The following is a 25,344-nucleotide window of genomic DNA, read 5'->3' as shown; positions in this document are numbered from 1 at the left end:
AAGTCCAGTGCTTTAGTTATGGCATAAGGAAGTGGCATTCGGAGCATGCATGTATCTGAACTTCCACACAAGTTGCAATAATGTAGATGCATTAGCAAGGTCTACATGCATGAATTATTCGCATACACCTTTCCCCTCCTTTTTTAATAAAAAAAATTTTATACTGTAAAAGGTGCGCTGAGAAAATGTATAGTATATATACCTGTAATATTAGAATGCTACAAATATATTGCATACATTAAAAAAAATAGTATGGTTCTTTCAGTTTTCTACTCTATAAATAGTGGCTGTGTTTGTGGTTTAACCATAGTTTGCGTATTTACAAAACTTTAGATATTATACATTCAATGCTTTGTAACAAGTTAAGGTCCCCGGAATAGAACCCTGACTCGATGGGACATGCACACAGTCTATATTTAGCGTCCGACTTCGTGCAATGTCCAGGGCACAGATAAATAATCTTGTGTACATATAGGCAAGAATGTGTTGTTCCACACAGCATATTGGTGGCCAACTGTAGGTTTCCAGACAATTTGCACCCACATTGAAAATCGCTATTCGGGGCTTTTGGGTCTCATGGAAATACATGTGGGTGTAGGTTCCACCTGGGGGGGGGGAGCATGGCACCAATAACTTTGTCACAGCGGAACCTTCAGAAGGAGCAGACCCCAATTTCAGCAAGAACTCTTTTTTTTAGAGAACTAAGGTGCATGACCCCCAAAAAAGGTTTTGGGTGTTTTATTGTGGGTGTGTGTGTGTGTGTGTATGGGGGGATAAAACAAACCATAATATGTAGTTAATGTATTCTATTCTTTGTTTAAATAACCAATCATTCTTTCGCTATGTCATCACTGACACTCTTAATGCCTGTGTCCACTGCTCTCTCACACTCGCCACATCACCTCAGCCGTCCTGTGCTTGTTTGTCAATTTCACCCGACAAGCTGTCTGTCACCGACTCCCGCAACCATCCACTAGACTTGCACAAAGTCCCTCGGTGCATGAAATCACGCTTACTTGAAATCGTAACTCATGCACTGTATGCAAATGTATCATAACAAGTTGCCGCTGGAAAACATTCACGCCCATCTACACTGGCGCATTGTAAGAATGCAAACACCACACATCCATGGACCTTAAAATAACTAGAGACTTGTAGTAAGGGTGATACCACAAACCAAAAACACACGTTTCAGCCAGTCGGCGCCACCCGCCTATCTCGGAAGCGGCGAGAGCCAATCACAGGCCACTTTAGAAGCGCCTCGTTTGTATCCCCATCAGCTGGCCATGGCGGCTCACGTTTCTTCTGGCGATGTGGCTGTCACTGCAACACCAGCCCATGCTTGCTCCCTCCCTCCCTCCCTCCCTCATGTCATCTCTTGTCGCTTCAACGTCGTAGCTCAGGCACCCATGTAAGATTACTCGTACATGTATTATGTCACATTTCTCCTTGTATCTCGCTGGACCTGCCACTGTGTCGAACAGGGGGCCCAACCATGTCACTGACATCCACATTTTTCCGCCCCTGTTTGCCAATCTCTGGCGCATGTTCCAAGTGTTGCCTTGACTTTCCAGATCCGTGTATGCAATAATGGCAACTGCCTATCTATCGTCACACACCGATCACGCCCCTCACAGTGTAAACAAACCATAGCATACAATTACCGTATTTCCTCTCACAAACACATCGCTCTATATTTGCTGGCATTCACCCGCTGTGCTCCATTCACTGATCGTGTATTTTACTTTATTCCATGGCTGCTCTCCAGTCCTGTGCATCGGATGGCCCTCTGCCCTGGCTCCCCAAGGAAAAAGGTTATTGTGCCATCATTTTTTCTGCATTCTCAAACAAAAACTTGAAGAAAAATCAATAATATTCTTCACATGAGTCATTTTGTGGCACATATGCTTTGTAACCATGGAAACGTCTGGGCACTTATTCTGATATTAATGGTAACTAATCAAATGTTTACACCTGTATTTACCTATTCATTTAGGTGATATTTTTTTTAAACATGCTATTTCCCCCGTACCATACCATACCATACCATACCATACCATACCAAACCATACCATACCATACCATACCATACCATACCATTTTCAATTATTGATTTTTTTTATTGTTCTTCATTGTCCATTTGGTTGGTAAGTGTAGTTTTGCTCATTGTCTTGTATGTTGTTGCAGACCCTCTCCAAGATGTTGGTGCTGCCGTCAGCCACACAGCTTCTTGACACAATATCCTGATAAATGTTCATCACACCACCTCCTCGTAGACCCAGCCTAGTTTCTTCCCCATGGAACGCAGTGCAAGGTGTAGGTGATTTTGAAACCGATGGTAGTATAGCAGGGTCAACGTGGCCATAGACTACCAACACTCTGCTGGGGTGTGAGGTTGTTTATTTCGCACGATGAGACATTGCTGAATGTTACACGACACCCTGTAACAATAAGTATAATAATATTATATACATCTCACACAATTCATACAAGATACATATAATTCCATACACGGGTTAATACATATGGACAATTATCAATAATACTCAAAGCATGAATACCATTATTTACAACACATATGGAATATGGGCATTATGAAATTACTGATGATACATGCATACAATGTAATACACAGAAGATAGATTATAATACACCATTACGCATTACGTGATGGTACTATATACAAATACATGGATATATAAATTATGCATATACACATACCCTGTGGGTGGTACAAGGGTGTACAACAATCGGGCACAGCACCAGTCTTATGGACGGGGACTTATCTGCTGCAAATAATATTAGATGATAAATAATATACACTTATAGTTATCACAGTTAAAACATAGCAACTTATATTAAAACACATTCTCTCATCTCACACATTCAGTGAAAGGGATAGTAAAGATAAGAATATACTAGTGATACTTATTTATGTTTATACCTTAGGCGTTAAAAGCTAGCATAAATACATTTAGCACACTTACATGCTATACAATATAATACCTCTTTAAATGTTAGTAAATAGATATACGTTTATTATATACATACTGCAAGGATTAAATGCAATATTACTTTAATTAAATGAATACTAACCTTAATGTCACACTGTCTGTCCAAGCTGTCTTTACATGGCAAAGAGTCAGTGCAGAATGAGTGAAATTGTGCATGGAGTTAATGGGACCAATCAGCCGAGAAGCGTCATGGCTTGGGCAATTAGTGAGACAGGCCAAGCTCTAAAGCTTAAACCTTAAACTGCCTAGAAATAACATAGCTAAAAGGAGAGAATAATAATATGATTAAAATACTATATTTACACTAAAATACACCTGCCACAGTAGTCACTGTATTTGCTGTATTACGCAGTCCCATTCAAACATACATAAGGTCCTTTTTTCTTGGGTACATCGAGCAATGTACCACTGTGCTCAAACAAAGTTTCCATCGCGCATTTTTGAACAAGCTAGCTCACTGCACATATATATCTTACAGCAAGTGAAACCCATTACTGGTTATGGTTAATGTAGCCTTGCTGTAGGTCTGTACTGAATGATGTGTCCATTGATGTATAGTAAAGTTCGCCCCTCCACGTGTCTATATTGCTGGTGGGGTGGACGTAGCCTTGCTGTAGGTCTGTCCTGAATGATGTGTCCATGGATGTATAGTAAAGTTCACCCCTCCCCATGTCTATATTGCTGGTGGGGTGGACGTAGCCTTGCTGTAGGTCTGTACTGAATGATGTGTCCATGGATGTATAGTAAAGTTCACCCCTCCCCGTGTCTATATTGCTGGTGGGGTGGACGTAGCCTTGCTGTAGGTCTGTACTGAATGATGTGTCCATGGATGTATAGTAAAGTTCGCCCCTCCCCGTGTGTATATTGCTGGTGGGGTGGACGTAGCCTTGCTGTAGGTCTGTACTGTACGGAATGATGTGTCCATGGATGTATAGTAAAGTTCACCCCTCCCCGTGTCTATATTGCTGGTGGGGTGGACGTAGCCTGCTGTAGGTCTGTACTGAATGATGTGTCCATGGATGTATAGTAAAGTTCACCCCTCCCCGTGTCTATATTGCTGGTGGGGTGGACGTAGCCTTGCTGTAGGTCTGTACGGAATGATGTGTCCATGGATGTATAGTAAAGTTCACCCCTCCCCGTGTCTATATTGCTGGTGGGGTGGACGTAGCCTTGCTGTAGGTCTGTACTGAATTATGTGTCCATGGATGTATAGTGAAGTTCACCCCTCCCCATGTCTATATTGCTGGTGGGGTGGACGTAGCCTTGCTGTAGGTCTGTACTGAATTATGTGTCCATTGATGTATAGTGAAGTTCACCCCTCCCCGTGTCTATATTGCTGGTGGGGTGGACGTAGCCTTGCTGTAGGTCTGTACTGAATGATGTGTCCATGGATGTATAGTAAAGTTCACCCCTCCCCGTGTCTATATTGCTGGTGGGGTGGACGTAGCCTTGCTGTAGGTCTGTACTGAATGATGTGTCCATTGATGTATAGTAAAGTTCACCCCTCCACGTGTCTATATTGCTGGTGGGGTGGACGTAGCCTTGCTGTAGGTCTGTACTGAATGATGTGTCCATGGATGTATAGTAAAGTTCACCCCTCCCCGTGTCTATATTGCTGGTGGGGTGTATGTAGCCTTGCTGTAGGTCTGTACTGTCCTGGATGATGTGTCCATTGATGTATAGTAAAGTTCACCCCTCCCCGTGTCTATATTGCTGGTGGGGTGGACGTAGCCTTGCTGTAGGTCTGTACTGAATGATGTGTCCATGGATGTATAGTGAAGTTCACCCCTCCCCGTGTCTATATTGCTGGTGGGGTGGACGTAGCCTTGCTGTAGGTCTGTACGGAATGATGTGTCCATGGATGTATAGTGAAGTTCACCCCTCCCCGTGTCTATATTGCTGGTGGGGTGGACGTGGCCTTGCTGTAGGTCTGTACTGAATGATGTGTCCATGGATGTATAGTGAAGTTCACCCCTCCCCGTGTCTATATTGCTGGTGGGGTGGACGTAGCCTTGCTGTAGGTCTGTACGGAATGATGTGTCCATTGATGTATAGTAAAGTTCACCCCTCCCGTGTCTATATTGCTGGTGGGGTGGACGTAGCCTTGCTGTAGGTCTGTACTGAATGATGTGTCCATTGATGTATAGTAAAGTTCACCCCTCCCCGTGTCTATATTGCTGGTGGGGTGGACGTAGCCTTGCTGTAGGTCTGTACTGAATGATGTGTCCATTGATGTATAGTAAAGTTCACCCCTCCCCGTGTCTATATTGCTGGTGGGGTGGACGTAGCCTTGCTGTAGGTCTGTACTGAATGATGTGTCCATTGATGTATAGTAAAGTTCACCCTCCCCGTGTCTATATTGCTGGTGGGGTGGACGTAGCCTTGCTGTAGGTCTGTACGGAATGATGTGTCCATTGATGTATAGTAAAGTTCACCCCTCCCCGTGTCTATATTGCTGGTGGGGTGGACGTAGCCTTGCTGTAGGTCTGTACTGTACTGAATGATGTGTCCTTGGATGTATAGTGAAGTTCACCCCTCCCCGTGTCTATATTGCATTTGGGGTGGACGTAGCCTTGCTGTAGGTCTGTACTGAATGATGTGTCCATGGATGTATAGTAAAGTTCACCCCTCCCCGTGTCTATATTGCTGGTGGGGTGGACGTAGCCTTGCTGTAGGTCTGTACGGAATGATGTGTCCATTGATGTATAGTGAAGTTCACCCCTCCCCGTGTCTATATTGCTGGTGGGGTGGACGTAGCCTTGCTGTAGGTCTGTACTGTACTGAATGATGTGTCCTTGGATGTATAGTGAAGTTCACCCCTCCCCGTGTCTATATTGCATTTGGGGTGGACGTAGCCTTGCTGTAGGTCTGTACTGAATGATGTGTCCATGGATGTATAGTAAAGTTCACCCCTCCCCGTGTCTATATTGCTGGTGGGGTGGACGTAGCCTTGCTGTAGGTCTGTACTGTACTGAATGATGTGTCCTTGGATGTATAGTGAAGTTCACCCCTCCCCGTGTCTATATTGCTGGTGGGGTGGACGTAGCCTTGCTGTAGGTCTGTACTGAATGATGTGTCCATGGATGTATAGTAAAGTTCACCCCTCCCGTGTCTATATTGCTGGTGGGGTGGACGTAGCCTTGCTGTAGGTCTGTACGGAATGATGTGTCCATTGATGTATAGTAAAGTTCACCCCTCCCGTGTCTATATTGCTGGTGGGGTGGACGTAGCCTTGCTGTAGGTCTGTACTGAATGATGTGTCCATTGATGTATAGTAAAGTTCACCCCTCCCCGTGTCTATATTGCTGGTGGGGTGGACGTAGCCTTGCTGTAGGTCTGTACTGAATGATGTGTCCATTGATGTATAGTAAAGTTCACCCCTCCCCGTGTCTATATTGCTGGTGGGGTGGACGTAGCCTTGCTGTAGGTCTGTACTGAATGATGTGTCCATTGATGTATAGTAAAGTTCACCCCTCCCCGTGTCTATATTGCTGGTGGGGTGGACGTAGCCTTGCTGTAGGTCTGTACTGAATGATGTGTCCATTGATGTATAGTAAAGTTCACCCCTCCCCGTGTCTATATTGCTGGTGGGGTGGACGTAGCCTTGCTGTAGGTCTGTACTGAATGATGTGTCCATGGATGTATAGTAAAGTTCACCCCTCCCCGTGTCTATATTGCTGGTGGGGTGGACGTAGCCTTGCTGTAGGTCTGTACTGAATGATGTGTCCATGGATGCATGGTTCTGGTATTAATCAAGTGTACCACAGTGCACACTTGTATTTTCATAAGGCTCAAGTCCCTAAGTTTCACCATTAGTGCACTGTCTGTGGTGAGTCAGCTACAGAAGGAATATTTGGTCAGAGACTTTATCACTCACCCTCACTGTGTTGTAAAACAAGTCTATTTCCAAAATGCTTTTCTTTACTTACTACGTCTCCACGTCTACATAGTATTCATAATTCAAAGTGAAATAGTGACAATATTTTCCATGAGGCTGTCTTCTAATTATGTTAAGGTTGACACTGAGAGACTACTTGCCCAGTCCTGGGGAACCCCAAGGAATTCCCTGGCATGAGAAGTACATGCTCAACATTCAGACCCTTTAATCTTCAACTTGGTGTTTTAGCATACATTGCGGGGATTGAAATAGTGTTATGGCTGCATACCATAAATGTCCCTGTTACGTGTGTACACTGCCCTTTACTAGGCACTGTTTACTGTAGCTCATGACTGTTCGGCTGCTTCATCAATCATTAAGGTTAGGTTCCTTGAGTCCATTTTATGATCATAAGGGTTAAGTAGCCCTTCATGATCATCAGGGTTAGTTGTGTTTACGGCTAGGGTAGGTAACTCCCACTGTATCCTTAGCCCTTGGATCCCCTTTCCGATCCAACACCCCATCACGATCCTTAGGGTTAGTTATGTTAGGGCTAGGGTAGGTAACTCCCACTGTATCCTTAGCCCTCGGATCCCCTTTCCTGTCCGATCCAACACCCCATCACGATCCTTAGGGTTAGTTATGTTAGGGCTAGGGTAGGTTACTCCCACTGTATCCTTTAGGCACCATGTTACCATCCTTGGGTTTAGGCACCATGTTACCATCCTTGGGTTTAGGCACCCTGTGATTAGAAAGAATGATCACTAGGTAAATGGTCACTAATTATATGAGAGAGGGCCAGTGGCTCTGTGATAGGGTAGCATGTTAGCTAATTACATTGCTGCATCACCCAAGGGAAACCTGGCTGTCTTACCCTGTTTAGTCTTCCCTAGGGTAACACGACCATAAACAAATCTGTAATAAGAGTCTAACAGTAAGTCTTAAATGTCCTGCCTGGTGTAGGAATTAGCGCAATTAAGCTGAATCGTGCTAACAATGGTTTGTAAAGTAATGCTTTACAGGCCACGATTTAAGCTATGTTAACCTACTTGCACCAGGTGCAACCAAAGATAAAACCTAGTTTCACCAGCCAAATTCCAGTTGACTGCTTTTATTGCAATATGTAGTGAACGAAATATGCTACTGAATTATTTAGATGTTTTATTTAGAAGTTTACCCACTCCAAATTTGACCTGCAACTGGTGCAAGTTACACTGCGCACTAGATCAAGCCCTGCTTTATATACATTGCTGAATTCAGCAGCCCCATCACAACAGGACTGTGTAAAAGTGAGTCTACTTTTAACATCGGTTGCATTTCACAGCTGCGTGTACATCAGACTGGTATGCATATTTGCAGCTCATTGCTCGATCAATCATCATAATGAAATGGTATACTGACTGACTGACTGAGTTTGGTTTTACGCCGCTTTTAGCAATATTCCAGCAACATCACGGCGGGGGGACACCAGAAATGGGCTTCACATGAAATGGTATAATATTCGTCGGACAATATGTATCATCTCTGGGATATTGTTATGTAGCCGACTCACTCGTTCGACATTCAGCTAAATGTTTGCAAATTATACATTTGGCGAAAGTGTTTGTGTAAAATATTTTCTTCTTCATGGGTCTGTTGTGTATCAAATTGCAGGTTAGCGTTGCCATGTTGGCAGAAAACAGTCTACAGCTCATCCGTGTCTCTTGTAGGGCTGGGACGGGTACTCGGGTACTTGAATCCGGGTCGGGTATAGCTGGAATCGAGTACTATTTCTAGGAATCGAGTACCCGGGGAAAGGGCACATAATAACTTGTCTTTTTATTATTAACACACATTTGCATCATTGGTATTGTCCGATTAATGGAGGTCATTATTAACGACTGTATATATCTGAGCATGAGCAGGGAGGAGTCAAGTTACAGTAACAGCTGTTACGAGGAATGCATGTGATGGTGTTACTCTCTATATTTGTTAAATAGACGTAAATTAAGTAGCCTACGTTTAGTTTGATTGTGTACATTTCCGGGTACTCGATTCCGATTCGGCTAAGTGCATGCGGGTACTCGATTCCATTTTTACTTACCCGTCCCAGCCCTAGTCTCTTGTTATAAACCAACATTGGCTCCGGCTGTTTCAATGTTGGCGTCACTCTTCATCTTTAGGATTAGCCCTTGGATTCCCTTCCAACCTGGAATTGTGCTTATTCCTGGAATTGTGCTTATTCCTTTTATCGAAATGAATTATATATGTATAATCGATACCTTCATCTCTTATCGAGAAATGAATACACCCAGTGATGTCTCTTAATTCTTCCGTAATTTCACCTAAAAGATCTCTCTCTCTCTCTCTCTCTCTCTCTCTCTCTCTCTCTCTCTCTCTCTCTCTCTCTCTCTCCATTTCTGGTGTCCCCCGCCGTAAGCAGTGTAAAACCATACTCGCTCACTCAGCATTTCACATGAACTCTGACGCACGCACGCACAAATTATGAAAGGTCCCTGAGGAAACATTTAAGAGAAGTGCTACAGCTATTCCACACTGCCTCTCCTTTCGACGATAAAACATTAACAAAACACTGTTGAAATTCTTTCAAACATTGTATGAACGGAGGGGTTGAATAAAGCTCGTATCTCACGGGTGGTAAGTCACAATGGCCGCTAGACTCCGGATAATGTTGGACAACGTCGGACATGCTCTGTACACTGTGTCACTCTAAGAAACAGCTACACAAGTACGAATGCTTTATTACTGTATATGAAGATGATTGGACATTATAAGCTGTGGCTGTACTTGTTGTTGGTCGGTAAGGCTCTCTCTCTCTTGGTTGACTTGTCATCGTGTCCCATTGACATACATTGATGCTCATGATGTTGATCGCTGCAATGTCTGGTGCTGGTTCCTATTTTGACAGACCGCCGCAATACAGCAAGAATATTGCTGAGTGTGGCGTTAAACAACAACAACCAAACACAACCATCAACCACAGGTGTTTTTACGGACTCTTTAAGTGATGGAAGCGGCAGACAAATCACTGAAAAGTAGCCGTTCGCTTGAATCATTTACCAGAGGCAAATGCTGAATTAACTGGTGTGCAGCAACCAGGAGCGAGTGTTAGCTACTTTAGGAGATGCAGCCACATTAGAAAACGCTGTTCAAAGTTTTTCTACATTGTATTAATGGAGGGGTGGAATGAAGCTCATATCTCACGGGCAGGATGGCAGTATAGCTGCTTGGCTCCGGACAATGTTGCACAATGATGGCCAACAGATACAAACATTCGCGAATATTGTATTAAAAAAACATTAACATTATCACATTGATCGACAGCTGGCAAAATTGGTTGGCTGCATGGATAGATGGATGGATGGATGGATGGTGGTTTTTATCCACGTGTGCTGTGCTGTGCTGTGCTGTGCTGTGCTGTGCTGTCTGACTGATTAACAGACAAGCTGTTGTGAAAGTGGACATGCCACTTAAATGTGCATGCGATGGTAAGTAAAAGATGTGAAAAAATATTTACTGTATGACGCTGAGGTGTAGGTACTTATATGTCGGGTTTCATGAACCACAGCTGCACAATAGATGAACCACAACTGCACAATAGATGCCGTGGCGTGGCGTGGCGTGGCTGGGTGGCTTCTGTGCATGGATTCTTTGCTCGTGCTATCGACCACTGATTTGCTTGACCTTGACACTCTATGGAGTATCGACATGCTTACATCATCTGATTATCAGCATCTTTGGAGGGCGCTCCGCAGTTTGGAGAACGGCTCTGTTCCAGATATTTTCTGGCGCTTCAGTCACTTTGCGTGGCTGGTAGATCGCAAAACTTACTGAAGCGCTAGAGAAATATCTGAAATAGTACCGTTCTCCAAACTACGGCGCCAAAGTTTGAGACGGTGGCCTCTGTCATGTTCCAAATTGTGAGGGCAAACAAACAAGTGCTTTTCATGTTTTAGTTTTCCTTATAATTTTATCTTTCTTGAAAAAAAAAATGAAACCATTGTACGTGTATTTCTGGGAAGAAAAGTAGTTTCAACAAAACGTGTACTGAGTGAGACTTGAACTCCTGACCAGGTGAATCTCATCTTGACTCGCTACCCACAGAGTCACCTGAACCTCATTGTGGGGGGTTGTGTATTTAGTGACATAACAGTAAGTGTGGAGGGGTACAGGGACAGGAACACAGACCAGTGCTGCTCGTTAATGTGGGTGTTCACCATCGCCTGTGTGGCAGCTTCAACGCTGCATTGTGTGTGTAAACCTATGAATGTTGAGAGCCGCAATTCTTTATCACAACAACAGATCAAATTCACTATAGCTAGTTTTTCAGGATGAAAGAATACATTTGATTCAGGTTGAGTGTGAATGACATTGATCTTTGTATTGTATTGTATTGTATTGTATTGTATTGTATTGTATTATATTGCAACGTGTCGTATCGTCAGGGACGCACTTATACCTATACACGTAAGTGGTCTCCTGTCCCAAAGTTAATTTTCAAATAATTCTCTTCAGTGCTCAAGTGCTGATCAGGAGAGATCTTTGAAAATATAGTTGTAAATGTATTCATTTTTGACCAATTGATTTTGGACTTTCATTCAGGAAACATGTATGCTGACAAATGAAACTTAAAACAATATTACTTTAATGTGTTTTTACATGCTGAATCGTACATTGTGGATGTTATTTCTGTGTTTCATATTTTGACTAGAGCCAACCTGTGATTATAATGAATATGCTTGCGAGGGCGATGCAGTTCAGAATATCATAGTAAATGCACAAACGTTTCAAACAGACAACCAATAGGATATCAGTAGTTTGAAAATCCGCACGAGGATGTCATGATGATGCTTACAGCCTCTTCGTCATGACTGATGGTTAACAAATTAACGGGCGTCGTATGAACAAAGGGACATCAATCTTACAAACATAAATCTTGAAGAGCCAGAACATTAAGATTTGTTCACGTGGCGTGGCGTGGCGTGGCGTGTGTTAACGTATGTGTACGTATGGGTGGCTGGATCACTGGAGAGGAAAGGAAGTAGCTTTGCGTGAGAGGCATGCGCATGCGCAAGGGTGTCAGCGAGGGCAGAGAAGAACCATGTGCCGGCCGGCGTGGTTGTGTTTAGATTCACTCATGTGAGAGGAATAAAAGTATATGTCCTGGCAACTTCGCCTCGGTGTTTTCTTACCACGAGTCTTACTTAACAGCGTGGCGAATTTAAAATGGTTGTAAACAATTTGAATTATGTCATAAAGGGTGGAAGCAAAACGGGGCACATGGGTATGTAATCGAAGCGAAAGAAAAGCAAGGCAGCTAAGCAAAACCTGGGATGGCGAAAAGGGAGCGATGTGATTGGTGAAAAGATAGGGGTTAAGTTGGGGTTCGTGTACTTTAAGTAGATCTGTAGTTCTGTAAAAAAGAGTCCATGCTGAAAAAGGTTGCTTGCTCCTTCTGACGATGTCCCTGGTGCAGGGGTCGACCCACGTCCGTTTCCATGGGAACCCAAATCCCCTCAACAGTGGATTTCAGTGTGGGTGCGAACTGTCTGGAAAGCACCATTTCTATTAATAGCTATTGGTATGTGAATCGTTCTTAAATACATCCAATAGCCAACAGTAGGCCACAAATTCGCTTTGTCGATAAACACACTCTTGCATGTATGTACACAGGATGATTTATCTGACCGGGACATTACATTTCCAGGTTACTAATTTTCACCAACTTGAAGGCTTATCATGGACTATGTGCGCATACCACGATCATGTTATGATGAAGATTTCATGCCGGGCTCGATACTGAATACTATATTGATGAATAATGTCTCAATGTTTAGTAAATACACAACTATGGTTAAACCACTAGCACAGCCACTACTGATAGAGCAGAGAGTTAAAAAGAACATTACTATTCGTTGAAAGTATGTAATATTTTTGGAACATTGTATATTAAGTGTTAAGATACTATACCGTTTCTCAGCGCACTTTTTAAACTATAAATACAAAATGTAGACTTGCTCTCTACCTGTGTCATGAATATAACATACGTGAAACTGACACCGGCTTGCTACAGACTCAGCAATAGCTGGTGGTTCTTAATAACGTGATACGCATCTGCACACAGCGCTGATCTTGCTATCTGCTGCAAAGCGAATGTTCGTGGGGTTGTGACATTGCAACATTGATACAGGTTGCCAAAACGTTGCAAACTTGTTATACTGGTGTGTTGAATAAAACCCATTTCGCATCAACTGAGAAGGCCGGATTACCGTTTAGCTCTTGATAATGTCAGACAATGTTGCACACTTTATACATTGTGTCACTGATGCGTTGTTTAATATGGCAGTAGTATATGTGTGTATTAAATGTGATAATGTATTGGTATCTTGTTTCAGTATAGTAAAGTCAGAAACAAAGTCTCTCCCCGTCCAAGTACCTGGATTCCACACACAAATACATTGTAGACATTAATTGAGTGGTTACAGTGAAGAGGGATGCCCGCAGTCCAGCCGCAGTTGTGTTGTTTACTTGGCAGCCCTTTTTGAACTGTGTGACCCGTGAAGATCCGGGGTAGAATAGGTCTTCAGCAACCCATGTGCTTGCCATAAAAAGGCGACTATCTTGTCGTAAGAGGCGACTAACGGGATCGGGTGGTCAGTTTCGCTGACTTGGTTGACAAGTGTCATCGGTTCCCAATTGCGCAGATCGATGCTCATGCTGTTGATTACTGGATTGTCTGGTCCAGACTCGATTATTTAAAGACCGCCACCATATAGTCGGAATATTGCTGAGCGAAGCGTAAAAACTATTCTCGCTCACTCACTCCTGTGAGTGTCCTACCAAGTGGGATATATATATTGTTCAAAATTTATTGGCTTAATTTGGTTATGCTGTGTAAAGACTACAATCACTGATGGTTAGTGCAGAGTTTGTTGGACAACCTTTTCCGGAACAGGTTTCTGTGGTCCAAATGTCTGAACTGGTCCAACTTGCAGAACGGGTTAGAATATTGATCTTCAGTAACCCATGTTTGTCGTAAGAGGCAACTAACGGGATCGGTTGGTCAGGCTCGCTGACTTGGTTGACACATGTCATCGGTTCCCAATTGCGCAGATCGATGTTCATACTATTAATCACTGGATTATCTGGTCCAGACTCGATTATTTACCAACCGCCGCCATATAGCTGGAATATTGCTGAGTGCGGCGTAAAACTCAACTCACTCACTCACTCCTTGCTCTTATATCAAAAGGTGGAGTTTCTGGCCTAGCTAGGCTACTTCTTCCCCACCCTTGCTCTTTTATCAAAAGGGGGAGTTTCTAGCCTAGCTAGGCTACCTAGAAACTAACTAACTAAATTCATAAGGTAAGAGCCTCGACTGATTCTGAGCTATTGTTCTGAGTGACAGGATGTGAGACTCTAAGCACCCTGTATCTTGTACATTTCAGTCTATGTGCAGCATGTGCATCGTCCCGGCGACAACATCACACTAGTCCACTGCTCGGAGTACGCATCTCTCATCCACGCACGTAAGTAGCTGTCACTGGCCAGCGTCTAACGATGTCCACTCTGTTGCAGTCAATATGGACCACGCCCACCGAGGCTCGGACCACATCATACTGGTGCATGTATCAGAGTACACTCACCTGACTCAGGCCCGTGAGTACTAACCCAGCATCACCGCTGGGGTGTAGCTGCTGCTGTAACATTGTTGTAATGTTGCTGTGACTGCTACTGTAACATTGTTGTAATGTTGCTGTAGCTGCTGCTGTAACATTGTTGTAATGTTGCTGTGACTGCTACTGTAACATTGTTGTAATGTTGCTGTAACTGCTGCTGTAACATTGTTGTAATTTTGCTGTGACTGCTGCTGTAACAGTGTTGTGATGTTGCTGTAACTGCTGCTGTCACATTGTTGTAATGTTGCTGTAACTGCTGTTGTAACATTGTTGTAATGTTGCTGTAACTGCTGCTGTAACATTGTTGTAATGTTGCTGTGACTGCTGCTGTAACAGTGTTGTGATGTTGCTGTAACTACTGCTGTCACATTGTTGTGATGCTGCTGTAACTGCTGTTGTAACATTGTTCTAATGTTGCTGTGACTGCTGATGTAACATTGTTGTAATGTTGCTGTAACTCCTGCAGTAACAATGTCGTAATGTTGCCGTAACTCCTGCTGTAACATTGTTCTAATGTTGCTGTGACTGCTGATATAACATTGTTGTGATGTTGCAGTAACTACTGTTGTAACAATGTCGTAATGTTGCTGTAACTCCTTCTGTAACATTGTTGTAATGTTGCTGTAACTGCTGCTGTAACATTGTTGCAATGTTGCTGTAACTGTTGCTGTGACATTGTTGTCATGTTGCTGTAACTCCTGCTGTAACATTGTTGTAATGTTGCTGTAACATTGTTGTCATCTTGCTGTAACTGTTGCTGTAACATTGTTGTAATCTTGCTGTAATGTTGCTGTAACATTGTTGTCATGTTACTGTAACGGTTGCTGTAAAATTGTTGTCATCTTGCTGTAACTGTTGCTGTAACATTGTTGTAATGTTGCTGTTACTGCTGCTGTCACATTGTTGTAATCTTGCTGTAACTGCTGCTGTCACATTGTTGTAATGTTGCTGTAACTGCTGCTGTAACATTGTTGTAATGTTGCTGTAACTGCTGCAGTAACATTGTTGTAATGTTGCTGTTCTCCTGCTGTAACATTGTTGTAATGTTGCTGTAACTGCTGCTGTAACATTGTTGTAACGTTGCTATAACTGTTACTGTAACATTGTTGTAACGTTGCTATAACTGTTACTGTAACATTGTTGTAACGTTGCTGTAACATTGATGTAATGTTGCTTTAACTGCTGCTGTAACATTGTTGCAATGTTGCTGTAACTGCTACTGTAACATTGTTGTAATGTTGCTGTAACATTGCTGTAACTGCTGCTGTAACATTGTTGTAATGTTGCTGTAACTACTGATATAACATTGTTGTAACATTGCTGTAACTGCTGCTGTAACATTGCTGTAACTGCTGCTGTAACATTGTTGTAATGTTGCTGTGACTGCTACTGTAACATTGTTGTAATGTTGCTGTAACTGCTGCTGCAACATTGTTGTAATGTTGCTGTAGCTGCTGCTGCAACATTGTTGTAATGTTGCTGTAATGCTCTGATAAAGCTGGTGTAACTGCCTCTCTGTCTGCTTCACTAGTCTGAGTTCTGTGAACCTTTCTCTCTGTGTGTGTTTTCTGTGAATCTTGATTATATTTGTGTATATTGCATCTATATGCATCTGTGTGTACTGCACCTTTTGTATTTGTATATTGAGTCTGTATATCTGTATATATTCCATCTGTCCACCTCTATAAGTGTGTATATCTGTCTATATTGCATCTCTGTAAGTGTGTATATCTGTCTATTTTGCCTCTCTCCGTGTATATCTGTCTATATTGCATGTCTCTGTGTGTATGTGTCTATCTTGCATCTCTGTGTGTATATCCGTCTATATTGCATCTCTGTATGTGTGTGTATATCTGTCTATATTGCGTCTCTCTGTGTGTATGTGTCTATCCTGAATCTCTGTATGTGTGTATATCTGTCTATATTGCATCTCTGTATGTGTGTATATCTGTCTATATTGCATCTGTGTATGTGTCTATCCTGCATCTGTGTATGTGTGTGTATCTGTCTATATTGCATCTCTGTATGTGTGTGTGTGTCTATCCTGCATCTGTGTATGTGTTTATATCTGTCTATATTGCATCTCTGTATGTGTGTGCGTGTGTCTATCCTGCATCTATGTATGTGTGTATATCTGTCTATATTGCATCTGTGTATGTGTGTATATCTGTCTATATTGCATCTCTCTGTGTGTATGTGTCTATCCTGCATCTCTGTGTGTATATCCGTCTATATTGCATCTCTGTATGTGTGTATATCTGTCAGTGATTGTCAAAACAATGATAACAAGAAGACAATAACTGTGCACTTAAAAAATATATTTTTTGTAAAATATGTATACAATCTTGGATTATCTTCTGACTTTGTGTAAAACATTGGTCCTACTTATACTTTTGTGTTATAAAATGGGACAAGTTATTATTGTGAGTACTTCCAAATATTGGTCCTACTTATACTTTTGTGTTATAAAATGGGCCAAGTTATTATTGCGAGTACATCCAAACATTGGTCCTACTTATACTTTTGTGTTATAAAATGGGACAAGTTATTATTGTGAGTACTTCCAAATATTGGTCCTACTTATACTTTTGTGTTATACCATGGGACAAGTTATTATTGTGAGTACTTCCAAACATTGGTTCTACTTATACTTGTGTGTTTTACCATGGGACAAGTTATTATTGTGAGTACTTCCAAACATTGGTCCTACTTATACTTTTGTGTTATACCATGGGACAAGTTATTATTGTGAGTACTTCCAAACATTGGTCCTACTTATACTTTTGTGTTATACCATGGGACAAGTTATTATTGCGTGTACTTCCAGCTATGACTAAAACCTGTTGAAAACATATTTTACGCAATGGATTATGATGTTTGTGTGTGTGAAACCTTGGCCAACATGTCTTTTTGAAGAAATTGTGGACAATTAATTTTCTCCATGTGCTTCTGTTTCAATAGCAGCCTTGCTGACAGACCCGGTAGTCGTGGTAGAACTCATCAAAGAGGAAGAGGTCAAGGTCAAACACCTGGTTGACAAATACAGTGAAACGATGAAGAAAATCCATGTATGTCCTGCAATGTAGTCTTTCTGTTCTGGTCACTGGTATCAATACATGTATGTCCTGCAATGTAGTCTATCTGTTCTGGTCACTGGTATCAATACATGTATGTCCTGCAATGTAGTCTTTCTGTTCTGGTCACTGGCATCAATACATGTATGTCCTGCAATGTAGTCTTTCTTTTCTTATTACTGGTATCAATACATGTATGTCCTGCAATGTCGTCTTTCTGTTCTGGTCACTGGTATCAATACATGTATGTCCTGCAATGTAGTCTTTCTGTTCTGGTCACTGGTATCAATATATGTATGTCCTGCAATGTAGTCTTTCTGTTCTGGTCACTGGTATCAATACATGTATGTCCTGCAATGTAGTCTTTCCTTTCTGGACACTGGTATCAATACATGTATGTCCTACAATGTAGTCTTTCTGTTCTGGTCACTGGTATCAATACATGTATGTCCTGCAATGTATTCTTTCTGTTCTGGTCACTGGTATCAATACATGTATGTCCTGCAATGTAGTCTTTCTCTTCTGGTCACTTGTATCAATACATGTATGTCCTGCAATGTAGTCTTTCTGTTCTGGTCACTGGTATCAATACATGTATGTCCTGCAATGTCGTCTTTCTGTTCTGGTCACTGGTATCAATACATGTATGTCCTGCAATGTAGTCTTTCTGTTCTGGTCACTGGTATCAATATATGTATGTCCTGCAATGTAGTCTTTCTGTTCTGGTCACTGGTATCAATACATGTATGTCCTGCAATGTAGTCTTTCCTTTCTGGACACTGGTATCAATACATGTATGTCCTACAATGTAGTCTCCCTGTTCTGTTCACTTGTTTCAATTCATGTATGTCCTGCAATGTATTCTTTCTGTTCTGGTCACTGGTACCAATACATGTATGTCCTACAATGTAGTCTCTCTGTTCTGTTCACTTGTTTCAATTCATGTATGTCCTGCAATGTATTCTTTCTGTTCTGGTCACTGGTACCAATACATGTATGTCCTGCAATGTAGTCTTTCTGTTCTGGGGCCGGATGCACTAAACTTCTTAGAATTTTCTTAAGCCTTAAGAATTCTTAAGTCTGGAAAGAATTCTTAGTTTCCATAGCAACCTATATAAAACTAAGATTTTTGCTTAAGCAATATTCATCAAACTACTTAGTGCTTAAGATTTTTTCTTAACTTAAGAATCATCCATAGGTTACTTAAGCACTAAGAATTTTCTTAAAGTAAACAAAGATGGCCGCCTATGCAATCATCGATAGAACCAACATTCTAGAAAAATACACAGAAACAGAGTTGACACGAAGATTTAGATTATCAAAAGATGGTATACAATTTGTAGTAAGTCTCATTTCCAATGAAATTTCACCTCTCACTCAAAGAAGTCATCCTTTATCAGCTACTGACAAAGTTCTATTGACGCTGCGTTACTTTGCCACGGGCAAAATGCAGCTGTGTAATGCGGACCACATTGGTGTTTCACAGTCTTCAGTGAGTAGGGCCATTAACCAAACAATAACTGCACTGTCTGTCCCTGCCATTGTTCGACTGTTCGTTTCGTTTCCTACCAGTCCGACTGAAATCCGACGAAACCAACTTGGTTTCTATCGCATCGCTAATTTTCCCGGAGTGGTTGGGGTTATAGATGGCACCCACATTCAGATTATGGCACCATCCCAGCACGAACCTGCTTATGTGAACAGGAAGCAGTACCACAGCATCAATACTCAGGTTGTCTTTGACCGCAGTTCACATATCATTGATATTGTTGCGAAATGGCCCGGGTCCACTCATGACTCACGCATACTGACCGAGAGCGGCGTTTGTGCTTTGTTCTCTCGCCACATGATGCCTGCCGGCTGCCACCTGCTTGGAGACAGTGGATATCCATGTAGAGACTGGCTCCTCACTCCTTATCTTCAGCCAAATCCCGGCTCTCAGACAGCATACAACAGGTAAATCGAATCTTGCAAACGACATGACTTTTTGGTTAGTCAATTAGAGTTATGCCCCCTTTCAAATATGACTATAAAAGTGTAACTGGGTTGAATTAAAATATTGATTTTTTTTCTTGCCTGGAACAATCTACAATCCTAGAATACATCAAAAAACTTTCTGTCAAATACTTAATTAAATGACAGTAAACATAAAAGAATGCTTTAGGGCTGAATAGATTATTTATCTACATCTATATCATGTTATTTATTTACATGCCAGTTAAAAATTGCAAAATATGTTATTGCAGATTTTAAAATAATCTTCATAACGTTTGATTTTTTGACAGAGCGCATAAGAGGACACGCAGCATAGTGGAGAGGGGGATAGGGCAACTCAAGCGGCGCTTTCATGTGTTGCATGGAGAAGTTAGATTAACCCCAGAAAAAACATGCAAGGTAAATGCCAGTATAAAATAATAAATGTGGAATACAGTTATTCATCTGTGTAAAACCAATGTGATTTGTAATTAAACTGTGCTTTATTACTTAACTGTTAATTATATATGCAATACTAACAGGTTTAATGCAATATAAGATGAGAATAATCCGCTAAAAAAGTAAATTCATAAACATGTTCACAAGTAGAAAATAATCTTATATAACATTTAAGCATCATGTAGGACTGACATGGTAATCTATATTTGGGTAGCTGCAATAAGTGAAACCAGTACTTGATAACCTTTGTTGTATACACACGCTGTAGTGGCATTAGGCTTGAACCATGTTTGATGCAGTAGATTTGTTGACTTTAAGAAAATATTTGCAAGAACCATATTGTTACAAGTATTTTGGCCAGCTATTAAGAAATATGTACATTTTTCATCTGGATTTGGTGAATGATTTTACGATTCATGACACACCAAACATCGGAATCGTAGCAAAGAATATTTTTAACCATTGCATCAAATATTTTGAAATGATCCGCACATGACAATACTCTTATTGATATGTATAGATTATGAAAGCCATAAGGGCTTATGTATTGGCTTGAGAAGCATGATTAGTCTTCTACTCTTCCATAAATTTCTTTAGTTTGTGTTCCATCATTTTCTTTTTTAGTTCAAGAACCTCAATTTCTAATTTCATCTTCTTATAATACAGTTCATCACATTCAAGGCATGGTTCAAGATTGGATCTCCTTGCTGGGGGAGCACATCTTCCACTACTTGGTGCCGCAGTGACTGTGTGTAGGGCCTTGACAGTGGGAACTGCTGCATCACTCGGATTGCTTGGAGTAACCACCACATCTGCCACACTGGTGACCATTTCCAGGCACCCTCCCACAGCTGTCAGTGCCTGGATGTCTAAAAATGACATGGCATCACTGAAATTTAAATAAACTATAATCAGTTTTACTTGTTATCATGTATTCAGGTCACAGTTTATATGCAGTTATTTATATAATTCATTTGATATTATGTCAAGGCTAAGGGTCTTTTCATATAGGTAAGACTAAGTAGGGATCACTTTTAGAAGGGTTTTGGGTATAATACCCTATGACAATAATAAATATCAAACATTAAAGGCAGTCAAGGGATAAATGTTGGAAAGAGAGCTTTATTAATCTTCTTGATATGTGATTTTTACATTTTGGATTTCGTCAATAGTTTATTTTGAAAATAATTTTTTTTATCAATATTTGGAATGTGATGCAACCAATTTTATTGAAGGAATTATCTAATGACATACAGTAAAGCTGAATGTTTTGACAAACCTTGACTGAGTAGACTCATTTATCTGCAGTAGAGTTGAGTCCATTGAATCCGGTATTCCTGATATGGACACATTGTCCTTCCCAAGTATGTCCCACACGACCTCTGCTGTTTCAGTTAAAAGTGGACAAGGTGACGGCCCACCACCTGCAATGTATAGATAATTACATAATTACCCATAGGTTGAAACTTAATAAGACGTAAGCGAAATTCATATTTTTTCATGAGGGTCTATTCAACTTATTTTGTCAAGGGGAATTTTTTTGGGTGAATATATTTTGTTCAATTCAAGACCCTGTAAGCAGCCTAATTTGCACACTGACCAATGTCATTTATCACTTGCACTTCTTTTGGTAAGCTCTAAATAATGTCACATAAGTAATAATATGATCTGACATTGCCTATATAATCTATACTCATACATCATTCTCTCGTTAGTATTATTACCATTGTGGCACACACCAGTTCTGAATAGTTTGTTGTGAATAGTATATATTGTATATAATATATTATGATACATATGTATCACTGATTGCCATCTCTATCATTGGTGCCACAAAGTGATAATTAATTATTGTATTGAGAACATGTAATGTACTTTATAACAATGATCCATGTTCATTGTATACCTCATGTGTAGTACCCATAAATAGAGTTATCGCCCTTGATGAATTCTGTATGTAATCAAGACAATGATTTTATGCCTCATTAACAAAGATATTTATATGCGAATGTGAATGTGTAATTGTAAGTTACTCGTATGTGAGAGATGCATCATGGTTTTATGATATTACCTTATGTTATTGTTTTGTGTATTGCAGGGTGTCGTTACCTCTCTAACTGCAAATAAAACCTTACACCCGTAGCCTGTGTTTGAACGTCATTCTTACCCATCACAACCCGGTTACACCATGACCATTTATTACTTAATTTATACTCCTTCAAAGTAATCACTTTTCTTCACACACACACTATCCAAAATCAATAAGTATGGACCATAAATATATATTTGAGCTCTTACCTGTAGATACAGCCCCTTTCTTATATGCTGCAATTTCAGACTTGGACTTCGACTGGGTATTATGCCACTTTTTCTCCACTTCATCATTTGTCCTGACACATCCTGGGAGAAAATGAAAAAAACATTTCATGAAACAATTGAGGACACAAATTTGAAATCAAATATTTTCATTAAATTCACATTTTTAAATTCATGATGTAATGGAATTGACAACCCAACTATGCTATTAACAAAGCTTCAGTCTGAAAGTATGATAAGGGACCACTTGGCCCACTAATATTAGTCACATTTCACAATATTAGTGCTATTTTCAACATACTATTGTTAATATTAACATGAAAACATATAAACGTTGACTCTGTGTATGCCTCTGGTTGGAATTGAACCAACTCCACAAAATGGACTGCCATTCAAAAGCTTTAAGGGAGTCAAAATAATGAACAATAAATCATAGGGGTCAGTGTTTGATTAAATAAAATAATGGTACACATGAGAAATATTCTGCAAACACAACAAAACGAATGGGTCATTTCTTCATGAAAAGTACTGCAGTAAAATAAAAGGATAATGTGTGAGTCTTTCACACTGGGTAAACTAAAATGAAAATGTGTGAGTCTTTCACACTGGGTAAAATAAAATGAAAATGTGTGAGTCTTTCACACTTGGGTGAAATAGAATGTTTCATGTGTGATTCCTTCACATGAAAACCTGCGATAGATATATCTTACCTGCCTTGATAAATACCTGAATATCAACCTATATTTCTAAGATAAATTTACAGAATTATCAACATGTCAAACCAACCCTAATTCACTGTTATCATTTTCATTCACAAAAAAGTCTACATTTGACTAGATACAACAAAACTGGCCCAAATACATTACTTTAATGTTATTTCAATGAACATACTAAGCATGTCGGTTGTAGTATACTTGTAAGCTGTTACAACAGAAGATTTGTAACATTATATTTCAGTTTTTGTTACTTCAAATAATTATAATCAGTTGATATGCGCAAACAATATGATGTTTGAATGCATAAATCCAATATCACTCGTCCAAGTTTTGATGGTAAGAGTTCCGCCCGTAACCCCCGCTTGAAATGTATTCTATTTATTAGGATTATTTCAAGGGTTTAGGGGTAATGTTTGGGGTTGGATTTTAGGGCTGTAGGTTAGGTATAGCCTGTTCATAAAAAAACATAGGCGGATATTCTCAGGCATATAATGATTAGAAATAAATACGGGGGTTACGGGCGGAAATCCTTCCGTTTTGAGATGGGTGATCGAAAATAGCACATATGAACCATCTCGCTTTTAAACTTGCACTTGCTTCAACGTTTAAATTCTTAAAAATCAATAAAAAATACATTTTGTAGGAGGCAAATACTTTACAGTTACATATACAAGGTGATAACATTTTAAAGTGCACTCAAAATTTACGATCGTCACTTACCTGTGAAGGTGGCATTGATCTGCTTAGTAATATGCGTCCAAATTTCCTTCTTTCGCGCAGATGTCACACCCGGTCCAAACTTGCCGAGTAACACAGCCTTATTTTCCTCAACAAGGCGAGTTAAGTACACCGTCTGTTCGGCCGTCCAGTTGGGTTTTCTGACACTTTTCTTCTCCATTCTGATTGTTGTCGTCTGCGTAAGTTTTTTTTCTATCTCCACGCGAGGAGAGTTCAACTATGCTATTAATAGATACGGGGATTACCAATACGTCATCTAAGAATATGCTTAGCATAAATTTGTATCCCATAATCCCATGCGTTTCTCACTAAGAAAATTCTAAGAATTTTAAAATATCTCAGCTAAGATTTATGCTTAGTGGCTTGGTGGATTGCTACTTAAGATAAATTCTCAGCTAAGAATTCTTAAGGAAACTTAAGCATAAATCTAAGTAAATTCTAAGAAGTTTAGTGAATCCGGCCCCTGGTCACTGGTACCAATGCGTGTATGTCCTGCAATGTAGTCTTTCTGTTCCGGTCACTGGTACCAATGCATGTATGTCCTGCAATGTAGTCTTTCTGTTCTGGTCACTGGTACCAATACATGTATGTCCTGCAATGTAGTCTTTCTGTTTTGGTCACTGGTACCAATACATGTATGTCCTGCAATGTAGTCTTTCTGTTCTGGTCACTGGTACCAATACATGTATGTCCTGCAATGTAGTCTTTCCGTTCTGGTCACTGGTATCAATACATGTATGTCCTGCAATGTAGTCTCTCTGTTCTGGTCACGGTACCAATACGTGTATGTCCTGCAATGTAGTCTTTCTGTTCTGATCACTGGTACCAATACACGCATGTCCTACAATGTAGTCTTTCTTTTCATAAATCTATAAAAAGTTGAATATAACCTGTGTTCATGTGGATGTCTCTGTCCTACCACAAAGTTGAACCAAGATGTCATCAATGACCAACTAACGTTTAACATACTGTTTTCTCAGTACAATTCAGATTCCATTTGCTTTCACACATGACATCAAGATATCGGGATGTCATACCTGACTCGGACAAGGTGTGATGTTTGGTGAATTATGATGTGGTTGTTTCTCCCTCAAAGGTGGGCGGCAAGGTGAAGCAGATGACAGGCAAGGTTGGGGAGGCGATCATCGAGGCTGCCAAGGGAGAGAATGCTGCAATGATTGTTGTCGGAACTCGGGGCATGGGCAAGATGAGGAGGACATTTCTGGGCAGCGTCAGTGACTATTGTCTACATCACTCCCCAGTCCCGGTGCTTGTGTGCCGACATAAACCAATGAATGAACACAAGAAATAGGTCAACAATACCTTACATGGACAAGTGTACAAGTTCTTGTGTTTCCCAATTGAATGCGGAATAACTATATGAGGAGAGGCAATCCAAAAACTGGTCACAGACGCTACTTAGGACCGGGTGATATTTGCAGCAAGAAATAGGCACTTGACCGTACCCATAAGTTGTGTGATATAAATATGTGATGT

The 25,344-nt window shown here is 40.7% G+C and overlaps 1 protein-coding gene across 2 annotated transcripts; it reads left to right on the top strand.

Annotated features, from left to right (window-relative positions):
* The first annotated feature begins 1,269 nt into the window (after positions 1–1,269).
* On the top strand, positions 1,270–25,344 carry LOC124267979 (universal stress protein Slr1101-like). Of its 2 annotated transcripts, none has more exons than XM_046702986.1 (6): positions 1,270–1,411; positions 1,769–1,814; positions 2,188–2,316; positions 14,470–14,550; positions 17,535–17,638; positions 24,944–25,344. In XM_046702986.1, exons 3-6 carry the CDS (start codon positions 2,298–2,300, stop codon positions 25,157–25,159), a joined length of 420 nt encoding a protein of 139 aa, XP_046558942.1. In that variant the 5' UTR covers positions 1,270–1,411; positions 1,769–1,814; positions 2,188–2,297; the 3' UTR covers positions 25,160–25,344. The 2 variants fall into 2 exon arrangements, with proteins under 2 accessions (XP_046558942.1, XP_046558941.1); XM_046702985.1 differs by having other exon boundaries at positions 1,272–1,411; positions 17,532–17,638.

Source organism: Haliotis rubra, unplaced genomic scaffold (assembly GCF_003918875.1).
Source record: "Haliotis rubra isolate DU_JTF1 unplaced genomic scaffold, ASM391887v1 Scf1351, whole genome shotgun sequence".
Lineage (NCBI taxonomy): Eukaryota > Metazoa > Mollusca > Gastropoda > Lepetellida > Haliotidae > Haliotis > Haliotis rubra.
The sequence above is the reverse complement of the archived record's forward strand: the minus strand, read 5'-3'. Positions and strand labels throughout refer to the sequence as shown.